The sequence below is a fragment of the Helianthus annuus genome, chromosome 17 (assembly GCF_002127325.2).
Source record: "Helianthus annuus cultivar XRQ/B chromosome 17, HanXRQr2.0-SUNRISE, whole genome shotgun sequence".
Classification (NCBI taxonomy): domain Eukaryota; kingdom Viridiplantae; phylum Streptophyta; class Magnoliopsida; order Asterales; family Asteraceae; genus Helianthus; species Helianthus annuus.
Window position 1 is genome coordinate 158,864,961 of NC_035449.2, and position 10,345 is coordinate 158,875,305.

At 33.6% G+C, this 10,345-nt stretch overlaps 1 protein-coding gene across 1 annotated transcript; it reads left to right on the forward strand.

Annotated features, from left to right (window-relative positions):
• Positions 1 to 3,206: 3,206 nt before the first annotated feature.
• LOC110921212 (ras-related protein RABA3) lies at positions 3,207 to 8,838 on the forward strand. The gene is made up of 2 exons (XM_022165501.2): positions 3,207 to 3,617; positions 8,253 to 8,838. The coding sequence occupies exons 1-2, from the start codon at positions 3,340 to 3,342 to the stop codon at positions 8,701 to 8,703; spliced, it is 729 nt and encodes a 242-aa protein (XP_022021193.1). The 5' UTR covers positions 3,207 to 3,339; the 3' UTR covers positions 8,704 to 8,838.
• The last annotated feature ends 1,507 nt before the right edge of the window (positions 8,839 to 10,345 follow it).

Here is a 10,345-nt window from a genome sequence, read left to right on the forward strand (position 1 = left end):
ATAGCTGGAATTTTGGGTGGAGGAGAAGAGATGGAGTAGAAGAGAAAGGGTGCTCTTCCCGTGAGCATCCGACCAAAAACGACTTTCCGGCAAGTATTCCGGTCAGCTTCCGACGAACTTTTGCAAAATAACGCCAACTTTCGTCTGGACAGTTCTGTGGTTTTGGTTGTATCACAGAGAGCAGAAATTTGAGAGAGAGAGAAGAAAGATGTGAAAATGGAAAGTTGAAAACTATAGACCTAGAACTTGGTTTAAAACAGTGTCATCAGATAGTTTTGGTCACTGTTTTGCAGAAAGGGTCAGAAAAGACAACAGTGACACTACATAAGGGTGTAAGGGGTGCTCACCTAATAGGTGAGTCCCCCATCTTACACGTAACCAATCAGATCAAGCCACGTCAACTCCCCTAATACACTCCTCTAATACCCCTTTTTGATGGCGGCACTCACCTATTAGGGGAGTTGTTTTTTTTTTTTTTTTTCTAAAATAATGCATGTTTTATAAATTAAAAAAAGATTAATAAAAATAAAAATTAAATAAAAGACATTTCATTAAATTAAAAAAAAAACATTCGAACTAGAAAAAAAAATACATTCAACCTAGAAAAATATAAAAACAAACTACTCCTCGTCCGAATCAACTTCAAGGTAAGGCAAATCTAAACTTCCGAGATGCTCAACGAGATCGTGTTTTAGCCTCCAATGCGTGTCTTCGTCAATGAGCTCCGTATACGCTGTATCATCGAAGACGGGTTCGACTGGAGGATCTTGAATATGAACCGGTGCTATCGCCCTTCCGTCGTCTTTTATAATCATGTTGTGTAAAATAAGGCACGTATACACGATGGACCTTATCTTTCTCACCGTTTTCGAACGCATTGGACGATTTAGTATTCCCCACTTCGACTTTAACACACCAAACGCCCGTTCCACATCTTTTCTTGCGGCCTCGTGTTGCCTCTTGAATTTTTTTTCGTTCGGGTCGTGTGGATATGGAAAAGACTTCACAAACACGGACCAGGTAGGGTAGATCCCATCAGTAAGATAATACCCGCGTTTGTATAAGTGGTTGTTCACTTGAAATGGACAATTTGGCGCCGTTCCGTTTCGTTGAGCAAGAAATAACGGAGATTGTTGCAGCACGTTGATATCGTTTTGTGAACCCGCTGGCCCACAAAAAGCATGCCAAATCCACAAATCTTGAGACGCTACCGCTTCTAACATAACCGTCGGGTACTGATGATCGCCTCTCATGTATTGTCCACGCAATTCTGTGGGGCACATTCTCCAGACGAAGTGTGTACAATCCAGACTCCCTAACATACCAGGTAGGTGATGCCTATCCTCATGAGCCTGATACAATAGCGCGATGTCGTGGCTCGTTGGTCTACGTAGGAATTCACCGCCATACCTTTTACATACCGTCTCGCAGAAATATTCAAGGCACTCACGAGAGGTCCTTTCAGACATATTTAAATACTCGTCCCCCTCGTCTGGTGGGTTACCGGTTGCAAGTTGTTTAATTGCCGAAGTAACCTTTTGCAACGGTGTAAAGCTTTTCTTCATTCTCCCGTCTAAGCCTTCTTGAAACCACTCGTCATACGCTTCCACGTCACTAACAATTTTTAGGAACAAAGACTTGGACATACGAAACCTGTGACGAAAAGTATCTTCACTAAATTTTGGATTTTCATCAAAATAATCGGCCATGAGTGTCTCGTGGCCCCCCACACGATCTCGACGGACATAATTTTTTTTACTAGACGATGCCGTGTCTAGTAGCTCCGCTTGTTGGATGAGATTTTGGAAGAAAACTAAGCTACTATCGCTTGACGATGCATCTCCATCGTCGGGAAAGTCGGGTAGGGTAGAAAGAAACGGGAACTTGGAATCTATTTTGTGTTTGAAAGATTGAAAGGAATGAGAGTTTTGGTGTGGGTTTGAGAGTTGTGAATGTGGTAAAAAAAATGAATTAGATTGGTAGTATATATTGTTTAAAAAAAATTGAATTTTTTTTTTTTAATAAAATCGACTGTTGGCAACGGTCATATCATCGTTCAACGTGCAAATTCAAGCAGTAACCCCACACCCAAAAGCTACCCCGATTCGGGACCCCGCGGGGATGGCGGCGGTGTTCCCGATCGGGGAAAGCCTTCACCGAACCGCTCCCCGATTGCGCCCCGTACACCCTAAGGTTCAAAATATTTTTAAGTATTATAGTTATACTGACTATTTTACAAGGTTTTAACTTTTATAGTGCTAGTTAGATGATTTTAACATCTAATTATATTAGTTTTATATATATTTATTCTTTTATATGTTTTTATTCCCGTACCCGTCCCGTCCCCGCTTTTTGAATTTTTTAGTTTTGCCGTTTCCAGTTCCCGTACCCGTCCCCGTACCCGTCCCAGTGCATCATAGATGATAAGCGGAGGACTTGTCCGATGTGTAAAATACATTATCAGGACTTGGTCCAAACCTTGGATTAATGAGGATCTTTTTAACTTTTGGATCTTTCGAATGCCCACCCATGTATTGAACGCGCTAGAGGTTACATGTAAGTGTCACATTTCATTTATAGAATAGTTCAAGCAAGATCATCTTTGATCTCACAAGTTAATTGAGGCCTATAGAATTGCTAATTGTCGCGTTTCTTGTTTAGGCAAACTAAAGAATTGCTAAAGTTCAAGTAAGATCATCTTTGATCTCGCAAGTTAATAAATATATTTGTTATCACCCAACTTTTTTTATCCTTTCCGTTTGCTCACTATCAAAATTCCTAAATATATGACTATGATCTTGAAAAGAATAAAACATACATCGTGTGTATTCTAACTTAGTCAAGCTTGACAACCTAGTAACGACATTTCTATAAAGAAACTCTAGTATAAAACTGATTTCATAAAACCCCAAAAGAAAAAAACGTAACCTTTAAATTCAAACCCTCTATGTGAAACATATATTATTTTGACATGTTTATTTTTTGGTTTCTTAAAGAAACAAGTTTCACAAGCTCAAGATAACTTTTGGTGTTACACCTTTTAGTTGTTTTATTATAAGAAAGAAATGATTAAAAATCGGGTCGAATGTGGTTGTCATTTGTCATAGCAGAAAGCTGCTTAACTGGAAACCCCTTTAACCTAACTTTAATAATAATAAATCGTAAAGGGTAGTTTGGTGAATATGTGTTGGCGGGCATTTCGCCTGATTTAGGGATATAAAGACAAACACAACAAAGTGTTCCACCTTCTCCCCTACAAAACACATACAGAAAACACACTTAATTAATCCCCTTATAAATTATAATATCACCAACAACACAACACACCCATCTCTTATTATGAATGCAGAGATGAATGGTGGTGGTGTGGGGACGGAGAATGGGAGGAAGACGGTGGTTAGGAGTAATGGTGATCGTGAGAAGGTTGATTATGTTTATAAGGTGGTAGTGATCGGTGATTCAGCGGTTGGGAAGACTCAAGTGCTGTCAAGATTCACCAGGAATGAGTTTTGTTTCGATTCGAAATCCACCATAGGAGTTGAGTTTCAAACGAGGACTTTGAGTATTAAGTCGAAAGTTGTTAAGGCTCAGATCTGGGACACCGCTGGTCAAGAAAGGTAAACCCTACTATACACCATGTTCTTTTCTTTTCGCCGGAAACACACCTTCTGAGCTCAAGGTTGCTCTGGCGAAAGTCGTAGGGTCACTACGAGAAAAAATGGCCACCTTCCTACTATTATATTTGACGCATTTTCTACTACCGAAAAATTCTGACACATTTCTCACAAGCTTTTTTTTTATTTTTGATAAATTGTCTTTTTTTTAAATGCGTTGGAAACAATGCTTTCCAACGCATTTTCGACACAAAGTTTTCATATTATTTTTATTTGATATTTTTGTCATATTTTATTATATGTGTTAAAATGCAATAATCTTTGCCTAGATAGGTCAAGTTTGATGATAGCTCAAGACGAATAATGAAAATGATATCTCATATAAAGATATCTTTGAAATATCATAAAGAAAACATGTGCTTTTGTTTTTTTGTATATTTAACTGAAAAGTTAACTTTGCTTACTTGTACAAACAAACCAATAATTGTTTTGTCGGTTGGATGAATCATGCATGATAATACATACAATGTCGATGATTTTCATATTTAAATACATTATTTATTTATTCTAGTGACTTGTTATTTTAAAGGGTTTTATTTATGAAAAATAATAGATCATATCACTTCACTTAAGTAGATAGAAGACATTTGCAAATGGGATAAGTATGCCCACACCCCAAATAGACAGAAGACATTTGCAAATGGGATAAGTATGCCCACACCCCATGTAATCTAATGCCCCATACCCTATTGAAACAGAAATTTGGAAACCAAATGGCTATTTGTATATTTTTATCTTAAATCATAGCTCTTCCTAATAATTTTAAACGACCATTTGCAAGTCTATCTTTTCAAATCATAGTCCTTTCAATTTTAATTAGTTGTTTACAAAAAATGTCATGTGAGATCAAAAAGCAAGAGTATACGTATACCATGACCTGTAATCTCAATCTAACACTTTGAGTTGTATTATTAGCATATCCGGAGTCCTTAAATCAACAACCCTTGATACGAGTCGTATAGCCTTTTCAATTTTCAATAAATACTGATGTATCAGATTTTCTCTAGTGGACTGGACCTATACAGGTCGTAAAGGTCTATACAGGTCGTATTAAATAAGTTTTTTTTTAATTATACATTTATCTATAGTTTTAACAAATGTTTCTAAAAATTATTTATATTTTTAAAATAAAAACATTTTCAAAATTTTTTTATACCATGTACAATCCTTAGTAATCGAAGACATATCTCTCCTAATAAAGTCGACTTTTATGGGGAGTCGGTTTAGAGCAACTCTCCACTTGAAGAACTCCACTTATATTTTATCTATACAAATTTATGGTATATTATTGTTTTTTCTATGTGTGACCAAAAAGATAGTGTAGTATAGGTTTGGTACATGTATTGTATAGTGTAGTATAGTATACTATAGTATAGGTTCTATATGTGCTTAGAGTTGTAGTATAGATATAGCATAGAATAGATGTAGTATATGTATAGTATAGGTGTAGTATAAGTCATGCATACACCCTGTATAGATCTATGTGTGTAGTATAGATCTCGTATATGCTTATATTGTAGTATAGTATAGTATATTTTTAGTATAGTTTAGTATAATAAACTATAATATCATATATAACATTTATTATATAATCTTAAAAAAATATGAAATTTTGATTATACTCCTATACGCATCGTATAGGTCAAAACTGGGTCATATAGTACTATTATACGACTCGTATTGACCTATACGAAGTGTATAAAGGGTCTCGTATTATGTTGACACGCTCCTTTTTTTCATGAAACGACACCCTATACGCATTGTATAGGTCAATACTAGTCGTATTAGGATATTATACGACCCAGTTTTGACTTATACGAAGCGTATAGGGGTAAAATCAAAATTTCATAACTCTAGATTTTGCCTTTTCGATACGTATACGGGCCGTTTTTAACGTATTTTGTCATTACGTGTCGTTCTATGAAGTATATGCTCTATATGTGCCATATCGGTGACGTTCAATTATGTGTCATATCGTATTATGTGATTGTGTGTCGTTTTGTTTTGAATGCACTTGTACTCTTACTTGTCATGTTGTACTTACATGTCATATCGTATCATTACTTGACGTATAGGCCTATACGTGTAGTATAGATCTCGTATATCTTTATAGTTGCAGTATAGTATATCTATAGTATAGTATAATAAACTATAGTATAAGTGTAGTATATAATACGATTATAACATAAATACTATCATATAAATATAGTATATTATACATGTATCAAACCTATACTACATGATAAATTTTTAAAAATACTTTTATTTTTAAAAATAAAGTATTCTTTTATTAATCTTTGTTAAAACTATATATTATTGTATAAATAAATTAAAAAAAAACATTTCAATACGACTCGTATAGGTCTTGCCAGCCACTAAACAAGGACTGACATCTGCTGATTTAACTTTTGATCCTATACAAAACGTATAGAACTATACAACCCGTATAAATTATAAAAAATGTCCAAATAAAATATGAGATTTGCTAATAAACTAATATTATCCATTTTTAATTTAATTCTCTCAATATAATAATCAAGTATACGATTATATGAGAAAGGTTATTGTATAAGAAGAAAGAATTGTACGAGGTGCAGGAGACAAGTTTGGCACTTGATTTGCAAGATCAACGGTTGAGATTAAGTGCTCCCCAAATATAGAATTCATATAACTAAAAATAAGGGAAATAAGTGGGGGAAAAGGTAAAATATGAAAATCCAATATTGTTGACTTATAAACCGACTTCCCCTTGATTTTCAAACGGCTATAACTTTTTCATACGTTAATATTTTTTTATAAAAATTACACCATACGAGCATTTCATTCTCTTTAATTCGAGCAACATATTGCTATATTTTTCTTTAAAAAATTTTGCAGGATTTTGAATACCTATTACGTGATTACATGATTTTGAATATCCAGTAAGTGACTACGTGATCTTGAATCCCCATTACATGATTACTTGATTTCATAATAGTATTTTATGTGAAACCCCAGTAAGTGATTACATAATTACGTAATAATAGCTGACTATGTATTATTACGTGACCAAATGATTTTAAATATCTATTTCGTGATTACGTGATTTCATTATAGTATTTATGTGAAACCCTAGTGATTACGTAAAAACAAAATACGTAATACATAATATTTCATATGGAATACGTAATATTTCAAGTATAATCACGTATTAAGGATAAATTATGTACAAAACATTAGCCAAACCAACCTATAATAACAACATAATGTCGTATATTAGAGATTTAACCATGTAATAAAGCATAAACAATCAAGTTCTTATTATGGAATGTATAATCACGTAATGAATTTACATTGAATACGTAATGATTTATGTTGAATGTGTAATCAAGTAAAGAGTATTCAAAAAGCACGTTGTCATGTACCAAGTATTCAAAATCACGTAATGGGTAGTGAGTATTCAAAATCACATAATGGATACTGGGTATTAAAAATCACGTAATGGGTATTTAAAGTCCTGTAAATTATTTTTAAGAACACTATAGCAATATGATGCTCGAGTTAAAGAGAATGAAATGCTCGTTAATACTACGAAGTAATTTTAAAAAAAAAAATATTAACATATGAAAAAGTTATAGGCGTTTGAAAATCAAAATCAAGGAGGAAACTAGTTTAAAGGATAAAAGACCTCTTTAAATTGAGCAAAACAAATGTATGGTTATGATTCTCTCCTACACTTCGTACAAAATTCCTCTCTTGTACATGATCTCTTATCACGGTTATATTATTAAATTTATCCATTTTTAATTCAGTTCTCTCAATATACTAAAAAACACACAAATAGTTTTTATTCTTAGTAATAAATTAACTTAACATGGTTGTCAAGTTTACCAATCATTTTGCTAGAGGACTCTAATTCAATACTATATCGTTTTCATATTAGCGTCAAGATATTAACTAATAAGTTGTTATGTTAATCATAAAGAATTTATATTTATATTTGGTTAAACATGTTTTCATTGGAGGCATGTTTGGAGCAGGTGATATACTACGTAACCAGTAAAAACAATGGGTGTGGTGAGATTTGAAAAACCAGAGATGACATTGGTCGAAGAAGACAAAGGGAGTTGGAAACAATCATTGCATAAAACTATTTATCCGCAATTATATAGTATATATATAATCAATAATATATTAAAGTACGATTTCAATTTTAATTATAATTATGGAGTACTATAAACATTATTAGACAACACAAATGATGCGTCAATGTAGTTGGCATTTGCATGTGCATATGCCTTTCTTGCCATCCTGGTTAGGCCCCATCTGGATTACATTCCTGATTATACAACATCACTTTCTTTAAATATTATTAAATTTCAATTATTTTTTTCATCATTTTGATCAGCAATCATATCTTTATATTTTAATGTTCTTAATTAATTATAATCATGAGCTTTCTTTAAATATTATTAAATTTCAATTATTTTTTTCAGCATTTTGATCAGCAATCATATCTTTATATTTTAATGTTCTTAATTAATTATAATCATGAGGTATTTGGATATAATAATTGACAAAGGAAGTTATTGGCAACAGATATAGAGCGGTAACAAGTGCATACTATAGAGGAGCATTGGGGGCAATGTTGGTGTATGATATAACCAAAAGACATACATTTGATCATGTCGCAGGATGGGTCGAAGAACTTCGGGCCCATGCAGATAACTCAATTGTCATTGCTTTGATCGGTAACAAAGTTGATCTTGAAGAAAAGAGAGCGGTTCCAACAGAAGATGCCATGGAGTTCGCGGAGAATCAAAACTTATATTTCTTTGAGACATCTGCCCTCACTGGTGACAATGTGGAAGCTGCTTTCATTAAGTTACTAGAGGAAATTTATTCTGTGGTCTCTAAGAAGACTTTGGATCATGATGTCACGAAATCCAATGCGGATTCCGTCACACTTAAGGGTTTGAAAATCGATGTCAATGGGCAGGATATGGAGGTTAGTGAGATGAAAAAGCTGTCATCTTGCTCTTGTTCATGAATCCGCTTTGGAACAAAATTGTTTCACATAATTGTGTGTTTGAATCATTTGTTGTGTGATATGTTGGTTGTAAAGTTTACTCTTGGAACCTAATTGCAATGGACATACATTCTGATGCACGTTTAATTTATTGCATCCTTGGCCCAAAAGACGATTTAAAACATTTTCGGCCTCAAATGTCATACTCTCAAATGAACATACTCGATAAATTTGGACTATGTATTGAACTAAAGCAACAAGAAATCATTTGAATCATTACATAAAACAATCAAGCCTTTAAGTTTCTCCATGGTTAGAACCATTATCATTCTAAAATATCAAAAAACATTCAACAACATATAGGTTATGTTTCCTTTTCGTGCACCTGTTGATCAGTGGTGAAGCTTATTGGTGGCCAGGGGGTGCTTCGGCCCCACTTGATTTTTTGTTTGTAGTGTTAATTTTACCGATTTTTTCAATGTAAAATATTTGGTTTTTAAGAGTGCAGCACCTACTGATTTTTCGTTCAAACTCTGCCACTGTAGTTGATATAGAAGATAAACATGTTGCTAATGTACGTTCAATGAAGACATTAATCTACTCAGGATCTCCAAACCCACTTAATGATGATAGTTGCTAGATTAATTGGTTTTAATACATAAGTTAAATGATATGATAGTAAAGAACTTAGGTGACCTGGGGTGGTGGAATAATATAAAGTGATGGAATAATATAACGAGTTATACAAATTAAAACACCACCGCCACTATTGAATATCACGCGTTGAATTTAAAATGCGTGGAAATTATCACGCGTGAAGAAGTTTGGGTGGTGAGGGAAATTGTTGGTTGTGAAAGAAACTGTTGGGTGTGGTGGTGAGTGATGGACATTTCCACTAAAATCCATCACTAGTAGTGGAATAATGCTTGATGACATGACGAAACTTGATTGGAACTTATGAGTGAGTGATGAGTAATAACCACCCCTAACCCCCTTACCATATTATCTTTATGTTTGAATAACTTTGATGGAGTTCCTAAAAAGGCACTGTCATTCAAAGTAAGGGGGAGTAAATTGATTTTGTAAACGAAGAGTTAATTTAGTGATCTTAATATATTTGATTATTCTATATTGTGTTGAGTTTCGTTATTTCTGAAACCCAAGCTACATTAGATCGGTATGGTAGTTGAAGATTTACTATCAAAATTATTTTACATTGTTCCATATGCTCTACAAATCTAGTCATCTCAATTACCTATATATCACTTTAGATTATATCTAAAGCTCGCTTTTTGTAGTTTAGTAAGTCTCAACTATTGGCACACTTTTGGTGTCTATTTGCACACTTAGGGTTTTAATACGCTGCGTATAGAGCTATACGCAACGTATAAGGTTACACCTATATGTTGGGTATAGAGCTATACGAGGCATATATGTTGCATAAAATTCAGAGCCTGACCAACAATTATAGGCACAGACAACTAGGGTTTATATATGTTGCATATAGAGCTATACGCAACGTATATATCCCATCAGAATTTTGTTTGATTATTTTGATGTATTTATGGTATAAATTATCACCCAGTTCCAACGTTAAATCGCTTAAAAATATATACCGTTAATGTTATACCATTAATATTATATACCGTTAAATTTTTATAAA

What these genes read in the sequence shown, in the direction of transcription:
- LOC110921212 (XM_022165501.2), top strand. Translation starts at nt 3,340, where the DNA reads ATGAATGCAGAGATGAATGGTGGTGGTGTGGGGACGGAGAATGGGAGG. An exon ending in GACACCGCTGGTCAAGAAAG is followed by an intron (nt 3,618 to 8,252) that starts GTAAACCCTACT and finishes TATTGGCAACAG; the next exon opens with ATATAGAGCGGTAACAAGTG.